Source organism: Chenopodium quinoa, unplaced genomic scaffold (genome assembly GCF_001683475.1).
Source record: "Chenopodium quinoa cultivar QQ74 unplaced genomic scaffold, ASM168347v1, whole genome shotgun sequence".
In the NCBI taxonomy this organism is placed as follows: domain Eukaryota; kingdom Viridiplantae; phylum Streptophyta; class Magnoliopsida; order Caryophyllales; family Amaranthaceae; genus Chenopodium; species Chenopodium quinoa.
Genome location: NW_018743518.1, coordinates 1829899 through 1851554, shown reverse-complemented (window position 1 = coordinate 1851554; position 21656 = coordinate 1829899). Strand labels below are relative to the sequence as shown.

General features: G+C 30.4%; 2 protein-coding genes and 1 pseudogene across 2 annotated transcripts; all 3 read left to right on the top strand.

The window, feature by feature from the left end:
* The first annotated feature begins 1003 nt into the window (after positions 1–1003).
* LOC110740117 (expansin-like A2) lies at positions 1004–1692 on the top strand. Its single transcript, XM_021920614.1, has 2 exons — positions 1004–1193; positions 1298–1692. The coding sequence occupies exons 1-2, from the start codon at positions 1050–1052 to the stop codon at positions 1544–1546; spliced, it is 393 nt and encodes a 130-aa protein (XP_021776306.1). The 5' UTR covers positions 1004–1049; the 3' UTR covers positions 1547–1692.
* A 1474-nt stretch (positions 1693–3166) lies between these two features.
* On the top strand, positions 3167–5235 carry LOC110740115 (annotated as a pseudogene).
* An 11949-nt stretch (positions 5236–17184) lies between these two features.
* LOC110740114 (cytokinin riboside 5'-monophosphate phosphoribohydrolase LOG5-like) lies at positions 17185–19989 on the top strand. Its single transcript, XM_021920613.1, has 7 exons — positions 17185–17553; positions 17664–17761; positions 17877–17907; positions 18023–18122; positions 18227–18297; positions 18424–18567; positions 19392–19989. The coding sequence occupies exons 1-7, from the start codon at positions 17377–17379 to the stop codon at positions 19503–19505; spliced, it is 735 nt and encodes a 244-aa protein (XP_021776305.1). The 5' UTR covers positions 17185–17376; the 3' UTR covers positions 19506–19989.
* The last annotated feature ends 1667 nt before the right edge of the window (positions 19990–21656 follow it).

The window sequence follows — 21656 nt, the reverse complement described above, 5'->3', positions numbered from 1 at the left end:
TACCACTGATAGAACGAAATATAATCCTCTGTTCCATTTTTTATGTCTCGGGTGTATCCCAATCACGTATTTTGTTTGGTTCATGCAAGCTTGATTGATGTACACTTCTTAAATGAGTTCACTTTTATTCACCGTGGTCAAGGTAAAATATACTACGTAGGTGATTATAGGACAGGTCGGGTGACTTGGGTCTAGTCAATGTTGAAATTGGATCATACTCTTAACAATTTGTGTCTTTGTGATATTAGATTTTACTCACTTGTTTGGATCCTTTTGGAAAAGGTTGCTTAGTTACACTCGAATGGCAATCATTGCTAATTTCATAATTTGTGAACATTGGCCTAGAGGTCTAATAATTTATGTAGCACATCTTTATTTTAAATTTTCTAGCGGATATTGAGAGATTTGTCAATTGTCAAGATATTATTATTGACCTTGGCATTTTGTCCAATGGTGTGACAGCCAACGTATAAAATATTATGGGCTGTAGCCAACCAAAAATGTACTAGTCCATTCTTTATGCTTTAAAATTGAACAATCGAAGTTACAACTAGCACACATTGAATGTTAACCTGACTAGTTTGTCTAAAATTTTAATGCACATGTTGTAGATGCGCAATGTCTATTTAATTTAACTCTAACTTCACTCCACGCTCAGATATTGTAGGCCCTCTAATTTGCCCATATTAGGCCCGTTTTAGAGAATTAAAGTACATGTTCAAACGATTACTCGGTTGACTTATTACTTGGTTGCATTTATGATCAACGGTCATGAACGAGCAACAAGAGACGCAGAAGTCATTAGTCATGTACGGTGTGTGGACTTAGAAATACATCTACTCGATCTAAATGTGAATATTGAAATGTACAAGTAGAAGAATATCTACATATACTAGTGTGTTGTCTAATGTCTATTATAGTAAAACTGATAAGGAATAATGTATTAAGTTTTTCCTTCATGAGAAGGTCTTCTGATTTTTTTTCTTAAGAAGAATGTAATACATGTTAATTGTAGGTTCCATGCTTGTTTGGTATCTAACTTGAACGTAATGTGCACCAGGATACCTTGTGATTATAAAGGTCAAAACTTGGCAATTCGCGTGGAAGAAACTAGTAAAAACCCTGGCTATTTGGCTATCAATATTCTCTACCAAGGTGGTCAAACCGAGATTGTTGCAATTGATATTGCTCGGGTATGTCAAAAACATTAGTAAGCTAGAATGCTAGATTGATTACACTATGTATGTATATATTTTCTTCTTATGGTGTTAAACATGTTGCATATAATATATTACAGGTTGGTTCAACAAATTGGTCATTCATGAATAGGAAGTACGGAGCAATTTGGGAAACAACCAAGTATCCGGGCCCTGGTCCATTACAGTTCAGATTCGTCGTGACATCGGGCTTCGATGGCAAGAACGTTTGGGCTCAAAATGTTTTACCTGCAAACTGGAAGGCAGGAGTCACATATGATTCTAAAGTTCAAATTGATGACATTGCATTACAAGGTTGCACCCCTTGTGCTGATAGCCACTGGAATTAGTCTCTCTACTTAATTATTTCATCATCTGTATAGGACTTTAAATTTCTGATTTTTTTTTTTTTTGGCCTATTAGCAAAGTAGATTGATTATTTTTAAACATAAGTTTGTTATCAACTAATAAAATTACTCGGAATTATTTGTTTCTATTTTTCCTTTGTTAATTTGAATCTCTCATTTCAGTGCATCAAACCAATTATTATGTGGATAAACAACATTGAATACGATTGATCAATTATTTGGATCAAGATGTAAACAAGAGATATTGTCTGGTTATTGCTTACAAGTATTGCTAAGAAAGCACCCCATATCGCTATTATTAGCTTGGTTTTCATAATGTTGGCTAAGAAACAAATAGGTAGGTCGTATACTCGTACATATGGACACTTCTTATTAGTGTCAATATTCAAACTCTAATACTTCACACTCGAACATTACTATGGACACTTTTAAAAAGCGACAATATTAAGATTATGATACTTTATAGTCGGTCGTCATTGATTATACCTATGTATGCCTTAGGCACGAAAACATATAACTCACCCATCTAGATTACTCGTACTTTGCTAACTGCTAAACATCAAGCCAAGCGATTTTGTTGCATAGCTTTAGCTTGCTTCATAATAACAAAACTATCAATGCTTGATCTTGAAGTTTTCAAAGTACTAGAGCTAACATTATAATGTCTTGAATACGAAGTATGTCCTAAAGTCACTTCAAAGTTCTAACAATGCAAATTCAGCAATTCATGAAACATACATGATTCACCAATCATCATCATGGTTACTAGGTGTGGACTATTAGCCGGGTCTCATACGGATGATAGTAAGTGTGTAAGTCTAGTAGATTGTCTTCTATTTTACTTATCAGTCATCAATATGGCAATACCTTAAAAATCAACTTTCAAGCATGTTTTGTCGTTAGTCTCATTTTGTCCTTTTCCAAGTTTGTCTAATACTGTAATTGTTTATTATTACAACATTATTTATATTTTAAGCAACTCGATTTATTGATTCAAGATCCGTTACTGATTGAGTTCATGATAGATTTTGCAATTGTGTATACATTGACAAAAACTCACGAAAACCATTAATTTTGGGAAAAAATTGTGAGCTATAGTTATCAATTCATCATCATTCATGCTAATAGATAGATTTTAAGACAATTAACCGTTATTCGCATAACTAACCATTACTACCATATCTAACAACTACCTACCTATACAATTACATACTGAACAAGACTCAAATCATAAGGTGTTAATAGTTAATAATAGAAAAGTAAAGAAAGTAACCCCTACTTTAAACTATAGAAAATTATTAACATGAACCTTACAAATTCATCACACTATGAGTGTATCTAAATTTAAATCAATTACAAATTCATCACTATGAGTGAACATTAATTTAAATCAATTACACATTCATCACTATTAGCAGATTAAACATTAATTTACACCCATCTCATAATAGAATGAAACATGATGATATAAGCAATTAAGTAGGATTACACATGCCCTAATATAATAAGTTAATACTCCAATAACAAAATCACTAATCATAACAATATCATAATCATTCAATATAAAACAAATGAAATATTGGGTAATTGTCAATAGTCAAGACAGCACATTAGATAATGGCCACCAACAAAAACCAGTAACTAAGTGCCCTGTTTTACATATTCACTCACTTTCATCGTCCTCATTCTTTTTTTCTTTTTTCGCCGCCATTTTTCCGCGTTTGCACAATTTCCCCTGTCTTTTTCCTTCAACCCCTCAACAAACTTACCTCATTATTTATATCTCATTTTCTCCCTCTTTTTGCTTACCTGTACACCATTTTTATTTTTATTTTTTCTATATTATGCGTAATTTTCTATATATATATATATGTGTGAATTAAATCAATAGTTTCTAACACAATTCAAAATATTCCACAAAATTAATCAAATATGGCGGAATTTGTCGTCTTCATCTTTATAATAATTTTTGTATCATCTGTAACAGCTTGTGATCGTTGTGTTCATCGATCAAAGGCTGCTTTTTTCTATAATGATTCACCACTTTCATGTAAATAAATATCTCCCCTGTTTTTATTGATTTTTTAATATTGAATTTTGATTGAAGTGGATGTAATTAGTATATATTGAGGACGACCCAGATGATATTTGATCATAATATTAAGTGGGTTTTTATTAATTTGTTGATTTGATGCAGCTGGAGCATGTGGGTATGGTTCGTTGGCTTTGAACTTAAACAGGGGATTTCTTGCAGCTGGTGTCTCTAAATTGTATAACGATGGTGCTGGCTGTGGTGCATGCTTTCAGGTATTTATATTCGAGATTAGTTGTCACGTTTGATATTGTCGTTTAAAAATTGTATTGTGACAACTAAATTTAGATGGACCGTTAGTACGAGTATGCTTTAGTAACATAGTTGAATCACTGATGTTATATTGTTATACTATGTGCTAAAATCAGTTATTTTTGGGATTTTTGTTATGGCAGATAAGATGCAAAGATAATTATCTGTGTAGTAAGGCAGGAACTAAAGTGATATTGACTGATTTGAATACAAATAACAAAAATGATTTTGTTCTAAGTAATCGAGCTTTCAAAGCCATGGCCAACCCTGGAAAGGACCTCGATGTTTGAGAAGCTTGGAATTACTGACGTGGAATATAAAAGGTTAAATCTCTCAACAAATTTTTATGTTATCTTGCTTATATTCTTCGAATATATTTATGAATGTGAAATGATACATTGAAAACAATTACAAGTGTGAAAGAATATGTTCTATCGATATTGATAATTTTTCAAAAATGCAAAAACATGATTTGTGGTGAACATATTCTAAGTTAATCTTAAGTATGGCGTAGAAAATATTAAGGTTAATATTGTTCTTACATCATTTTACATATATGCATAACAGGATCCCGTGTGATTATATAGGTCAAAATTTGGCTATTCGAGTTGACGAGTCTAGCCATAATCCTGGTTACTTGGCAATTAAAATTCTCTACCAAGGTGGTCAAACAGAAATTGTAGCAATCGACGTTGCTCAGGTAACCATTGCATATTGTGAAAAGTACTTCAGCTATTTCTTCAAGCATACAAGCAAGTAGTTAAACAAGTTTAGTGATATTCATCCATCTACTTATTAATTTGCAAACTAGGGATATCTCCATAAATGAGAGGTTAGGAAAATATAAAATTCAAAAATAGAACTTGCATGTCAAAAACATTAGCCCACATTTTAAGAATATTTGTTCACATGTAATAAACTTTAATTTTTGTGTTTGTATTGAAATAATAGGTTGGTTCACATTAATGATACCTTAATAAACTTTAATTTTTGTGTTTGTGTATGAAATAATAGGTTGGTTCACCAAATTGGACTTTCATGAGCCGGAATCATGGAATAGTGTGGGACACAAGCAAGGCACCAAATGGGCCTTTGCAGTTCAGATTTGTTGTAACATCGGGCTACGATGGCAAAAATATTTGGGCCAAAAATGTGTTACCAGCAGATTGGAAGCCCGGAGTTATATATGACACAAAAGTTCAAATCACTGATATTGCTCAAGAGGCTTGCTCTCCTTGTGATGATACACAATGGAAATAAATTTAAATGGAAAAATGTGCCTAAGCTATAAGTTGTACTTGTATGTATTTCCTTGTGTTATAGAATAATAAAAACTAGAAGTATATAGTTTACATAATAATGAAAATAAGTATGTAATAAAAAAGAGATATATACATAAGAATGTCAAGCCCGAATTTTCCCTTTGAATACAAACCTTACACTAATTCGCTAAATATACCATTAGTTTGAACAAAAGGAAAGCGAAGGGATAGAGGTGGCGATAAGTGATGAGGGTGGATTCTTGAGCTATGTCGTGGAGGGAGGGAGTTTGACTATACCCTGATGTAAAAAAATTCACCACGTAATACACTATATCAACGTCTACTTCGATCATTTTACACAATAGCTACGCTAGTAACTAATAGCTAAAAGAAATGAAATGTATTATCACAAGAGAAAAAAGTGTTGTAAAGGCAAAAATCTGTTGAAGTACAACAGCTCATTTGAGGAACTGAGGTTTTAATCATCCAAACAAATAGTGGGCCGTTTTCATAATGTAGAAAATGGGCCTAACGAGCCGGATCCTAAAGGAGTACAATACTCCACAAAGACCATAAAATTGTGTAAATCCAATTCATTGAAATTTGTTTGAAAACAAATGTTAGGAATTTAGGATGTTTTTCTACCAATGTCCCATCCTTATAAATGATTTTAATTTCTCACTTCTTTGTGTGATTTAACTCCGTACTTCATATTACTTTGGCTAGATTAAACAAATTTACATGACAACCAATACAAACTAAATGTTACTTTATGTATGTTCTCGCTTTTAACTCCTTATATGCAATCATCTCTTTAGTCTCATCAAGATAAACGATTGATCTCCACGTTCTAAAGACTTGTATAAAGAGGAACAAGTGGGAATAGTAATTCCAAAGAACAACTACGCGTAGAAAATGAAGCAAGAACGAAAATGAAAAGTGAGAAGGGAAGGTTACCGTATATGTAAAAATCAACAATAAAGGGTCATTTTCAAATGAAGGGAAGATTCTTTTGGTGTGGGGAACTGGCCCCTCCAACCTCCCTTAACGATATTGAGGGTGACGACGAAGAGGGGAACAACATGTTGACTACTCTATTAAGCAACCAAGACACTTCCATCAATTTGCCTGTTTCTTTGTTTCTTTTTAATTATTGTAGCATTATTTTTTGCCCCCAAACTGTCGTATATCTTACTCAGCTTATTTGTGTATCAAATGTCATATGTGACTAATATGAGGTCTCATCATGCCCTTTTTCTTGTAGGTTTTCTAACAAAATTAACCTCATTTTAACATAGTTAGTTACTTAGTTGACAGTGATATCGGATTTATTCAGTTCTTTTGTTTACTATGATAAAATACGTTACATATTTAAATTTAGAATATCAAGAATAATCAACACACATATGTAACAAATTGATTAATGAAACGACTAATTGATTTGATGTATAGTCCGACAGATTGATCGAATTGTATGTAATGACACTGTATGGTAGTATGGCTTGTACAAGTTACACCGATGCATTGGTGTAAGCAAGAACTAGTTGTGGTTATACTTGTATATGTGGTACCAAATCCTAAAATTGACTTTTCTTACCAATTATTATAACAAAAATCAGTGTATAGTAGACCATTACAGTGAAATTGAAAGGAGATAAGTTATTGGGAAATAGAAGCAAAATGCTTTCTCCATGAAACGAGTAGCACCAGCTAGTTGTGCAATGTTAGTGTTACAACAGGACTAATAGCCCATACTTATAACATTCCACCTCCCACCCCACCTTCAAAGTAAACACCTGTTAAACATGCGAAAATGAAGCTATGTGGGCAAGATTTTGCCTTTGCTTTGGAAACAAATTTGCTTGGCTTTGTTAGTATTTGAGGAAAAAATCTTAGATAGTTGTGGTCTCTTCGACTATATGAATAATTAAAATCTACTTCCTCCGCTGCTTTATATTTGCAACACTTTTTTAAAATGAAAATGTCACAATACATACAACACATTATAATTAGAAAGTATTTTTGTTAAAAATTGTACTATTACCCTTATTTTAACCTCGTGGCCCAGTATATTATACTCTTAACCATCTCTCATCCTCATTTTAACTGTATTAAATCATATGAGTCTCACTTTTCTTAAATACCGTGAAAAGGGGTATGTTGCAAATATAAAGAAATGAGGGAGTAGTTGTTAATCATTTTATACCACATCCTAGCTCCTTGTAAGATAAAAAAATTAAAAAAAAAAATAATAAGATATTTAAATATTTCCATACCATATCATACTTTGGCTATGCTATGATTTATCAAATAAAATCTCGGCCAAAGATATTAGATATCCTTACTTTTTAGCGTTGTATTTCGGATTTTCTAACGTATGTCCATGGACACATAAGTTTAATAGATTGATCTTATATTCTTAACAAATTACACATTTGAAGTTTCTAACAAACATTTATTCAAATGTTAATTGGGTACAAGGCCTATCAAAAGGTTAAGAAAATTATTTGTTACGTATACAAAGTAAAGTGCGCATGAAGTAAAGACACGAACTTACATATATATCTCTGTAGGCATGAATAGGAGATTCGGAGGTTGTACATTAGAGTTGTGTGTGCAAAGGGTGGCATTTGTGTCACATTACACATTAGGCACTAATCTAAGATCTAATAGTCGCATGAAATACTACTCCAACGCAAATTTGTGCTTATTAAATGTTTTGTATAAGCTAATTAAGCTAAGCGTGTCCAAACCTAATAGAAAGAAACGTGTCTTGACATCGTAAAAAATTAAAAAATAGAGAAGGAATAGTGGGAGTATTGGCAGCGAAATCAAAAGGAGAGAAACAGAAGGGGTGATGAGAGTAACCGGAAAAAGAAAGATGAATAGACACATAAAAGGATTAATGCAGGGCACAACCAATCAATAATCATTGCGCCGTTCTATGCAACTCCCCCTATTCCATCAGCTGCCGCAGCCTATTCCCTACTCTCTTACCTTTCCTTTGGTTTTTACTGTTAATTGTCATTGAGGATTTAACTACATTTACCGGTGTGTGAAGTTATTTTTACCGCCACTGGATATATTTTATACTCCCTCCGTCTAAATATATAGTTTCTGTTTGTGTTTTTTCACGATATTTAAAAAATTGGAGGAGAAAGTGGATAAAGTACATAAATAAAAAAAATAAAAAAAAAATAAAAAAAAAATGAAAAATACAATTATAGACAAAAGTTAAAGAGTAGAATGTAAAAAAAAAAAAATAATAAATAAATAAATAAAAATAAAAAACACAATCATAGACAAAAAATTAGAAAGAGAAAGTGGAAAAAAGTACAAGTCAAATGAAAAATTTAAGGGTAATTTAGGAAGTGTAATGAATAAAGTTAAAAAAAATGAGGGTTTTTACATACTATCCAAAAATAAAAACAGAAACAATATTTTGGGATCTCTATAATAGAAAAACAAGAAGTATAATATGAGACGGAGAGAGTAGGTTGTTTTGATTTTAAAAAAAATGTGAAAATTGATTATATTAATTGTGTAAAAATTACATTTAGATAATGAATAAAAATATAATAATTATAGATGAAAATTAAAATAACTCAAATGAAACATCAAAGAATGTTCATTTGTGAATTTAACACTTTAAGGCCTTGTTTTTTTGAGCTTCAAAACAGATTTCAGCAAAGCAAACCGCAACAATTCAAAAGAATAGAGCCTAACTCAATTAATTAAATAAAAATGTACTACGTAGTTAAGAGCGGAAAAAGAAAGGAAGGATGGTATTCCACTAAAAAAAAAAAAAAAAAAAAAAAAAGGATAAGTTTATGCAAAATAAATTTAATCTTTTCAAATAAGGTATTATCAAATCATCATATTAAGGAGCGCTCTCGAAGTGTTAGATAACTAATATTAATATTTCACTTATCTTTCTAAAAGTTAGCATTTCACCTAAAAAATATATTAAATGTCAACATAATGTGTAAATTAGTGTAATTAATGTTTATTTTATTTTAATATTTCTACTTTTCTTCTCTTATTTAACGCCCCCTGACATATGGAGCATTCATTAGTTTTTGCCTTATAAGATACAAATAATAAATATATATATAGTAATAAATTTAGTTTATTAAAACATAAATTCAAATGAAATTCTTTCAAAAAAAAATAAATCAAATGAAATATATCAAAAACGAGGTAAATATTTTCTCAGTTATTTTGCAACCTTTCTTATTTCACATTTGTCAACATTTTATATTTAATTACTCGTATTATTTATACTTCATATTTATAAGTAGTAATAATAATAATAATATTACAAAAATTCTTATATGTGAGGGTAAATTCGTTAGTGTTGTAGAGGTTACTCGATCAGTTCTACAAGGGTTATTTCGTCAGTATAATAGGGAAACTTGATCAGTACTTTAGGGGCTACTTAGTCAATATAACATGAGTTACTCGATCAGTGTTATATGGATTACTTTGTTTTTTACAAGCGGTCACACCCCACACACAAAATACGAAGAATGTTACAAGTTATTCGTATAAATTATTCAAAAATAATCAAAGGAATACTCCGTATATGCAAATAGTGTTAAAATAGAGGAGATCATTAGTGATCCAATCCGCTAACCTGATCTAGCCTAGTACAGTTTTTGACAAACAAAAAAAAATGCATTTTTAGTTCAATTCATAACCCAAGCTTGGACCAAAATAAGCCAAAAAAAACTCGCTTTGGTCCAACAATACCAATACTATTTAATGAGTTTGGGCATAAAATTTTATGCATAGGTTCGACGAGCCCGATTTATTTATCACCCCTGCTTAAAATCGAAACGGAGACACGGAGTATAGGTAAAAGTAGAAAAAAACAAAGGAAATACACAAAAGAGAGCGAGGGAAAGGAAGGATGCGCTTGTAATGTACTCCGTAATGTGTGATGCGGAATAGCGGTCAGTTGGAATAGACGGACATTCTCCTATTGTCCACTTAAATCATGACACGTAGCCAGATTTGATTTTGGGAAAGTCTATAGTATACATGAAGTATGAACAATGCCCTTATCAAATCAATTGTCATTTACATCCCTACATTAATTGCCCGTGTTTCACTGCCATCCCCTTACACTTCTCTCTAATCACTTTCCCTTTCACTTTCTTTCATATATATGCACCCTCCATTCATTCTCTCTTTCTCTCTCTCTTTTTTTTTTTGTTTGGAAGACATTAGGAGGATTTTATTCCAAATTAAAATAAGAGCTAAAAGACTTTGCGGGAAGTTACCAAAACATATAAGTTCATCACTACTACAGTATCATATTGTGCCACAAGATAGGTTACCGTGTTTCCTCCATTCATTCTCTCTTTCATGTCACCTCTTATCTCAATACCATACCAACTTCTACGTACAAGACTACTACAATATCATATTATGATGTTCAACAATGAACTACAACTACTTAAGAATCTCCCATTAAAATTTTTAAAAAAATATATAAATCAATTATCATAAATTTTCATTATCTACACTTAATTACTAATTGTATCGTGATGACTATATATCATTATTATGTTAAGTCTAATTATATGTTAATCTTTTCCGAATTGTGGAGTGTTTTTTTTATATTGGTGTATTATGATAGAGGATAGGATATGTGATCCATTGTCCTAACTTTATCCCATAAAGATATAAATTTTTGCTAATCACGACTCTATGGCCTACTAGAGATGTTGAGTCTCATATTAGTCATACGAGAGATTAATGTTGGGGTTTTTTATAGATCGACAAATAGTTCTCCTCCGTGCATAACCTACTAGCCTCATTGAAATCATACGCAAATATAAGTGTTGCGACATTAAATTTGGTTTAGTGGAAAAACCTCAAGGTTGGGGTTTATTTAATGCCTATTAGAGACACTTTGAAGGTGAGAGATTTTTTTATCCGGCCTTTCCCTCGCTTTTAAAGTGTCTGACCCGGAAATATTGGACCAAAAAATTCTTAAAAATTGAAGTATATATCAGGATATTTCTCCTTATCTTTAAAAGAAATTGTGAATATAAATAAATATATATATATATAGGGAATGAATATATATTCGTATTATTTTCCTAATTAAGGCTATGTTTAATGATTTACCTTATTTACTTATCTGTTTTTTTTTTTTATTATTGATTTGATCAGATAATATTGGGATTTTGGGAGTAGCTTACTTGCTTACATAGCATCTAAAAGAAAAAGAAAAAGTGATAGACCTAGTGAAGTAGAAAAGGTAGCGATATTAAAAAAAGATGAAAATGCAGAAAATAATTAATGAGTAATGATAATACGAGTAATAATATATCTACTGCCACAGAATTGTCCATATCAAACCTGTCTTGGGAACCATCAGTTAATGATAAAGCTGAACTCTGATCGAATTCCCGATAATCATCACAAATCATTTATACGCCATGACGTATTAATCCATTTTGCTAGCTCGATCAACTTTAATTTCTACTTGTACTAATTAATTAATCACTACTTTCAGTTAGCTTGTAGTTACAAATAGTACACCTTATTCGTGTATAAATTTGATTTATTAACTTCACTAGATTGAGTACACCAAACTACCAAAGAAGAAAATGATCATGCATAAACTTGGTTAGTAGGATTTCATTTTAAAATCAATTGATGATCAATAGATAAATCAGGTCATCAATCTTATATTTTTACCATATTTCTTCAATGTGAATAACTAGTCCTAACTCATACGTGGGTTATTAATTACTCTCTCCATCCCTTATTGTTTGCACCATTTGATCCAAAAAACTCTCACAAAAAGTGGGTCCCTAGTGCAAATAAAAAAAGATTGAAGGAGTAAGACCCTGTTATTTTAAGCTTTTAGGCAAGTAGAGTAGAGCAGAGAATTTGTTTTCTTCTCCAATCTCTTTCTTAAAACTTTGTATCAAGAGAATATGTTGCAAGTATTTTAAAATAGAAGAGATTATTATTTAATGCATTTATAAGAAACGGGCCGGGAAAAGTAAAATCTAGAACCTCTCATAGAGTCATAAGTCGGCCCAACTATCTAGGTCAACAAGCCGACTAGCTAGATATTTTGAGAGTAATAACTAATAAGTGAGAAGGATAAGGGATTTCTCACTCTCAAATTAAAATGCCTTAGCGGGGACTAAACTCTCAATTTTCAAGGTTTAAAGGTTCATTACTACCATTAGACTAACACTTTAAACCTTGTTCTTTTAAGTTTCTGCCAGAGCAGAGCAGATTGAATCAGCAAAGCAGAGCAAATTTCAACAGAGCAGTTCTAATTTCTAAATAACAGGGTTTTACTCGTGCAGAGTCAAATTAGATAGAGTATAACTTACTCTAATCAAGAGTGTAAAAAGAAGTCATAGCTTTTATCAAAACGTACGTATAATATATAAGGTCTCACATAGAAATGGATAGAAAAGGAAGAGTGGTTTACGTTAACAAAAGGCAATAGCAGCAGCAGCTAAACGAGAAACACACTGATCGATCAGCAGCTAACCAACTGCGCTGTATGTTGCTGCTGCTGCTACACTGCTGCCTAAATTAAAGGTTCCCTAAAAAAGCTAAGCTTATTTACAAACAAAGAAAGAGGTAACTTGCATTGAAGCCTTGCTTTTGTGTGTGGATAAACACTTTTTTTGTGGGTTTTGGTGGGGGCTAATTACACTATCATTTGACCCAATCATAGCCCAACAATTGTGAGTAATAACTAGTTTTTAGGGGGTCCAATTTAATTATGTAATTATAATTTCATCAAATTTAAATAAAGCTTTATTGTGTTATTACTAAATTGTTCACCCACACGTTGCCTTATGTTTTGTCCCTTTCCATTCATTTTGCTTGGTCATACCTACCCTTTAATTTTTTAAAGTACCTTTCTTTTTTATCTTAACAACAATAGTAAAAAGATGTTTTCACATGAATTTCTATTTTGGGTATGTAAAATGATTAAATGAAGTTATAGATAAAAAAAAATGTAAATAGAATGCATTACGCATTTTAAATAATTTATAATAAACTTCGTAGATAAAAACAATTACGAGTAAAAAATGATCGAGTATTCATTAAACAAGTGTACCACACACTACATTTTTTCACATATATACTATGATTTAACTTGTAATTTTTCATATATTTTTAGATAATTAATTGAATCTCTAAATTTTTTTACTAATATAAAAAATTAAGATAATTAGCAAAATATATATCTATAAGACTACAAAATTATTGCTAAAAAGTGCATTTATAGTATGTGAATGAATCAGGAAATCTCAATTGTTAGGTTTGTTTGCTAGTTAGTTAGTCTCTTCAATGTTTAATGATGATTAGATGTATTGTCCACTACAAAACACGGAGGATGTAGTATGTACTATGTAGGTAAGGGCGGAACAAATATTTATTTAAATTAAGCTTCACCAACAATATTTATTTTCATCATACGAGTATTTCCTTTGTCCTTTTTATATATTTTTAATAATTTTTTATATACATATTCATAATTATTTTTATCAACGTCTATCTTATCCTTAAATATTATCTTAAAATGTAATTGTAGAAAAAATATAAATGAGTTTAAAATATTCTATATGAAATAAAAGATTATACTTGTACAAGATAGTCTAACACATAGCACATAAAATATAATTACTCACACTATTTAAATTTTCTTACCTTTTTCAATAATAATAAAAAATTAATTAGGAGTATCATTTTATCTTACAATAGATAAGATGAATAACAATTATAATAAATGGCAATATTTAGAAACATCCAATATATATTAAAAAAATTATTTATATATTTTAAAAATTAAATTAAATATAAAACCACTAAAAACATTAGTTTTTTCATTTATATATAATTACTCGCACTATTTAAATTTTCTTACCTTTTTCAATAATAATAAAAAATTGATTAGGACTATCATTTTATCTTACAATAGATAAGATGAATAACAATTATAATAATTGGCGATATTTAAAAAAATCCAATATATATATTTACAAAAATTATTCATAAATTTTAAAAACAAAATTAATTATAAAACCACTAGAAACATTAGTTTTTTCAGTTATTATTACAATCCACAAGAGATAGAAGTTGGATATAGATATGATCATATGATCTAGGGTTTTGGTTGGTGGACGGTGGGGAAAATCGATAATATTTATGGAAACAAAAAGAAATAATAATTGGAATAACATAGGCAAGTCGTACAAGTTAAAGCATTTGATTATGCCTATTTTATCCTAGTGCTGCTACTGCACGTGTAGTCGCCACCATCTTTTAGATTTTTTAACTTTTTTAATTACTTTGAATTATTTTAAAAAAAATAAATTAGAGTATCATTTGATTATCACATCCCAAGACAGAAGGATATATTGATATTTGGACTTCGTATTAGCCAAGTTGATCGAGTGTGGATTAATCGTGCTTTCCTCTCGTTTTATTGGCAATCATTAGAGGTGCATTTCCTCACTTTTTTTTTATCTAACCGTTTCTATTATCATCCCTTTAACTATTATCGTAATACCCATCTGTTCGAAAGTAATAGTCATATAAACTACGTATATACATATGAATGAATCAATTGTCACATATTCAATAATAGAAACTTTGTATAATAGAAAATATTAAGTAATTTCTTCTTTTTTTTCTTACCTTTCAAAAAAAAAATTAATAGAAACTTTGTATAAAATATAAAATTACATTTTTGTCTGAAATAATAATGATTATATTATCTCTATAATTAATTAACGATATAATACGTTTTCACTCGACCTTTTGTTTTGCATGTATAAATATTTAAGATAGGTCATATATGATCTTCTCCAATTAATACGTCTTGATAATAAAAGGGTAATAATATACATAGCCTTTAGGGCTATATATAAGCATTACAAACACTATTGAAAATTGTATAAAGTTAGGAATTCATGACAAAAACACGCATAGATCAGTGTATAGTGTGTTTTTTTGTCATAATTTTTTAAATTTTAATAATTTTCAAGAGTATTTTTAATGCTTATGTAAACTATTACTCCTACAATATAAGTTCCGACAAACTTATAAGTTTGCCAGATGTCAAATAACATAAGTTCCGACAAATTAAAGGTGTTAATAAAACATGCTCATACACCTACGTTGTAACGATGGCTACGAAAACAAGATTAATAAATTGGATAGGATACTTGACCATTTCGCTAATCTTGGAAACAGTCTAATAATACGTCTCTCGACCGGTAAACAAAATACATTCGCATCATACAAAGATTAAATTATTAGATTCGGTATTAGTTATAGTAGTAGTAATTAGATATAATGGAATCTTATTAAGACCTATTAAGATATAAAAATAGGTCAAAGATATGGTTTTCGATCATATAACGTACATATATGTTGTTCAATGCGCGTGTAACCTAATATAAAATTACATATATCAGCTTAACACGTAAAAGTTTATTAAATTAATGTTATGATCTTAGCAAATATACTTGATGGCAACATAGGATATAATTAGCCAGTGAGGTAGTTGCTGTCAATTAATTAATTAAAATTTGTGTTCATAATTTGCTAAAGGAGGCTGACATTACGTATGCACTCAAGGTGTTAATATCAAACAAAAAAAAAACAGGAGATTAATTAATTAATCTTATATCAGTCCAAATTGTAAATAATAAGATTAAGTTAGATTGAATTGGATTCTTATTTGTCCAAATCCAATTATTATTATAGTTTAATAAGTGTAATAAAGTTTATGTTGGACATTATTTGAGGCTGATTCAATTTTGTCTCATTATGTTTATGCAAATAGAGGGTGGTTTATATTAACATATCCAATAAGATTGTGATGGTTCAAATAGAGAGTGGACGTCTTTACTTCTTGATTTCTCTCTATTTTATGCTATATAAAAGAATAAAAAATCGAATTCTAAACTCCATAAGGATTGAAATTTGGATTATTAGGTGTTAGGACTTAGGAGCTTAGATATGAATGTAATATCCAAAAACTCGAAACTCAATAACACCTAAAGTTAAGTATATACTTCGTATATAAAACGACATCAACATTTATTCCGACACTATGAGTTGGAATGTTGAACACCTTAATAATGTAAACAAAACATCATATATCAAGATTTTTTTTGAAAAGAAACTTTGCCACATGGAAGTTTGATAAAAACTCTTCTAATAAATAAGGACGACATATTATCTAAATTTGAGATTACGAAATGAAAAATGGAGAGTTTTAATCATATCTTTAATTGATTAATTAATTAACTAGATACCACTTAGCTAGTTAATTAGATTGAAGAATAATAAATTTCAAAATATACTATGAAGTATATATCCCAAGTTCCTTGAAAATTGACCCAAAATTATTTCTTTTAGTTTGGCTTTTAATTTACATAATCTATACAAATTCTCATTTATTTTCTACCTACATGCATGTTAAAGGGAAATATTACATAACAAACTTGTAAACACAATAAAATAAAAATGTGAGACAAAACATTAGAATTAGAAATGAGAAAAGTAAATGATATTACTAATGATGTTTTCAGGATAATTTATGCTTTTTAACCTTATCAAATCAACATTTTTCACAAGTCAGTTCAATCATCAAGGTAACGTTTGAGAAAATTAACACGAGCATAAGTATAAGGAGATATTTTCTAAATACTTGGAAAAAAATTCCAAAAAAATGCAAAATGGGGACACGTGGAGGGACCGGGTGGCAAGAGAAGCAAAGAAGAAGCCAATCTTTCCTTTTTGTCCTCCTCAACCTCATTTCAATATTTCATACTCTTGACTTGATACACTATTCCTCCAAAAGAAATGGGGGCTCCACTTTTTTTGCCTTGGTCCCCAAACCTCAAAACTACACATATTTTTTCCTTTTTATTACAAGTAATTTTCATAAAATAATTCAATTCATTTCATTTTATTTCAATTTCAATTTCAATTTCAAAAAAAAAAAAAAAAGAAAAAGGAAAAAAAAGACAAAGTACACTTAAAAAATATGAAAACTCTATAAATACTTTATATAGTCATTATGATCCCTTCTCATTTTCCCATCTCTCTATTTCTCTATATATAGTGGACCGACCTCCCCTTGACCAATCACCATTTGTCCCCCTTTTTATTAAATTATAAATTACCAAAAAAATAAAATGTGTTTTGAGAAACAAACAGTAGTAGTAGAGCAAAAAATGGAGCCAACAACAACTATAGAAAAAGAAGCTTCTTCATCTTCTTCAAGATTCAAAAGTGTTTGTGTTTTCTGTGGTAGTAGCACTGGTAAGCGAGATTCTTACCGCGAAGCTGCCATTGAACTTGGCCAACAACTGGTACTTTCTTTTCATTTGATAATAATGACTGTTTAAAATTGTTAATTAGGGTGTAAATTTTATTTTATTTCCTGGGTTTTTTGAGCTGATTTTGTGTTTTGTTGTTCAAGGTTGAAAAAAGATTGAATCTTGTTTATGGTGGTGGGAGTATTGGGTTGATGGGTTTGGTTTCTCAAACTGTTCATCAAGGTGGTGGTCATGTTATTGGGTATGATTTTAACCTAGATTAAACCAAAAAAAAAAAAAATCATTTCTATAAAAAAAAAAAAAAAATTGAATTTTTGTGTAATAATTTTGTTTATTATTTGATTTTTGATGAACAGAATTATACCCAAGACTTTGATGGGGAAAGAGGTAAACTTTTTTTTGTCATTTTTCTGTTAAAATTATGTTACATGGAATTTATTTTACAAAAAATAACTTAATAATGAGGGAATGTTTGTGTATTTTTGGATAAATTCAACTATAGCTTACTGGAGAAACAGTTGGAGAATTGAGACCAGTTGCAAATATGCACCAAAGAAAAGCTGAAATGGCCCGCCACTCTGATTGTTTTATTGCTCTTCCAGGTCCCATTACTTCTCCACTCGCTAAATTTTACCAATCGAGTTAATTAATTGTCACGTTGATAGTGTAATTTGAACTCGTAATGTGTTGTCTATAATTTGAACAGGTGGGTATGGAACATTGGAAGAATTGCTTGAAGTTATAACATGGGCACAGCTTGGAATTCATGACAAACCTGTATGTAATTTCATATACACCTTACCATATAATATAAATAATAATGCATGCAATATAAGTATAGATTAATTACATTTTATACTATATGAAATTGATGATTGAAATATGATTAAAAAAAATATGTAGGTGGGATTGCTGAATGTTGATGGGTATTACAATTCATTGCTCACTTTCATTGACAAAGCAGTTGATGATGGTTTCATTCATCCTTCACAACGCCACATATTTGTTTCTGCCCCTACTGCTAAAGAACTTGTTCAGAAACTTGAGGTGGGTCCTACCCTTTTTTTTTCATCTCTTAAATCTCTGTAAAAATCTTATCTTTTTTTTTTTTTTTTTTTTTTTTTTTTTTTTTTTTTTTTTTTTGTGTGGCCTTACCTTACTAATTTTCACCATTTCAATTACACTGTTTGTTACCATGTTGCACGGCTTAAATTGATTGTGACGTTGATACTGTAATATGATTATACAGAATGAAATACAGAGTATAATGTTGAAATAAGACAACTTTACTTGGATGAAGGTACGGTAGTACGAGTAGTTTTTAGGATAAGTTGGTATATATGAACAAGTTTATGCCTTGTAAGTTATGTAGCTTGTTATTTTGAGATGAATCTTGACCCATAATATCTTTTTGGTTATAGCTATCAAATGTTCAAATTTTTTTGTGTATGTATAATATTTTACTTTTTGAGTGACTATTAACTTAGATCACCCTTTAATTAACTATGCTTGACTTTGAAAAAAGAGTTATTAAAGCTTAATAACATAATAATGAAAGAATAGTAAAATATTGTCATATCAAATACTTAAATTATAAATGGTTTTATTAAAGGGGTCATATGCCAATTAAAAGGATAAAGATATTGGGATTTCCACTATATATATATATGTACCTTGATGTGTAATATCTCCATCACCATATTTTAGTGGAAATCTTATCAGAGGCAATGAAAATACAGTAAAATGACATGATTTATTATTAATGATATTCATTAAAAAGTCATAGATAATAATGATTACACAATTAGTTGGCATTATTTCACTTTATTTATTCATTTTTTTAAAATTTTATTTAATTTTTATAAATTTAGGAATATGAGCCAGTGAATGGAGTTATAGCAAAGGCAATGTGGGAGGTAGAGCAACAACAACAACCTCAAGTGGGATTCAACACCACTCCTTTGCAAACTGAAGTGGCTATGTAAAGATCATGCATCAACAAACAATGAAAGTCCATCTTTTTTTATTTAAAAAAAAGAAAAAAGAAAATGTATTAAATTTTTTGCTGCTGATTTGGAGGGAAGAAAAATAGCTAAATGGTGGAAAGATGAAGAATCTTCCTTTTGGGGCCCTCTAACTAAAACTATATAATAGTATAAGGAAGGTAAAAAAAAAAAAAAAAAAAAAACTCAAAATCATATTAATAGTAACTGACCATATGAAAAGTTGCATCAAGTGTAAAAGGTCATGGAATGTTGCAAGTGTTTTTTTGCAAGAACTTTTGAATCTTCTTTTTGAACCCACCCCTATCTAACGTTGCTAGCTACCTCCAAAGGAAAAAAAAAAAATACTACTAATGTCATTATATATTATTGTAGGTGGTCTTGGTTGTATGTAATCATCTAACTTTTTATTATCCATGAATTGTATGTATGAAATGAATATAATGAAAGTACTATTATATTACTATCTCTGTTCTTTGAATATTTCATTTGTTGTTATTGGTTAAATGCCTTTTGCTTGAATTTTAAGTGCGTTTTTAGCCCAATAGACGTGGTATTCAACCAGTCAAATTTCACCCAATCTCCTTATTCTTATTGGAAATCGTCACAATAATCAATATATTTCGAATGATATACGTAGTAGATAAATTCGTAGTTGTGAATTGTGCATCTCCGTGTCTATACATTACAACAAATCTCGAAATTCCATTTGTAGTTGTGTATGGAGCTTCTCCATGTCTATACATTACAACCATTCTCGAAACACCAATTATGGAGGCATGTTATCACCCTACGACCCTGCCTCGTTACCATTATGCATTTTACGGTAGTATGACATAGTACCACTGAGATGATATGCATAAGCATAGCAGTGCAAAATGATTAGTAACAGCATGGGATTTGCATGCATCACTGAAGATGTAAAAAGAATAAAGCTAGGATGCATGTTATTAAAAAAGGGTAGGAGGCTTGGCTTCCTTTGCGATTATGGCAGGTATTCTTTTAGAGTTTTAGGCTACTTTTGTGTATACTTGAGTAAGAGGGTGAGATGCAATTGTACGTAGTGTTATGCTGCTTCTATTGATCAGTGAAGCGCGCTGTACACGAATTCAGGGGAGTACAATGCGCGTAGATGCTGCACAAGTATTTTTGTTTCATCTGATGTAGCTTTGAGGGCGTTTGTTGCCTGTCAATGGTCCTCCACCAATCGAACACCTGATTTTTTCTTCTTTTTTTGTGTGGAAGTGAGGCAGATGATGCAAGATAATCTTCTTATCATAAACCTGACAAATCATGGCTCTGCTAGTCAAGAAACAAATGTGTACTGTACTGGTTTTCTGTCTTTCGTTACAAGTCCATATTATCATGTTGAATGTCTTGATTAATTTGAATGTTTCGACATGTCTTCACTATTAGTAAAACAAGTACACGTCCTGACTCGAATTGATCGTTTCATGTGCAACATCCATCAAGCCATTCTCGAGGGTTAGCTTAGTGAGAAGAATTTATTTTACAAACATGCATGAAACCCTCTAGTGAATGTATTAGTTCATTTGTGGGGTGAGGAAAGAGTCTCAATATCGTCCAAGCAACTTCTACCCCTAGAATTTTGATTTCTTTTTAGATGTTGATTATTCTTGATCGATTATTGATACATTGTAACATTGTTATCAGGATTATTGTAGTGTAGTGTCTAATTACAAGTATACATACAATATTTGTATATTCCATTTATTAGCTATAAATGTTTATTTGCATGGACGGTATGGTGTAGACCAAAAGAGCTATTTTACTACCTCTTAGAACTTTCAGAATAATGGACCATTAACTATCATTATCCTAGGGAAGAATGGACCATGAACTATGGAATTATTTCTCTTCTTTTGACGCACATGTATAACGATTATTTTGGGTCGCCGGTGCTGAGAATGTTCGATCACAAATAGAGGTAATGATAATAAGTTTATGCATACGTTTAGTAGGAAGTCCAATTCCATGCCGACTATCTTCATGATGATACTTAATTTTCGATGCATGCAATAATAAAAGTTCAATTTATGTACCAATCGCCTATCACCAAATCTACCAATAAAGTGAGTGATATTAATAACTCATGAGTCATATTTATACAAA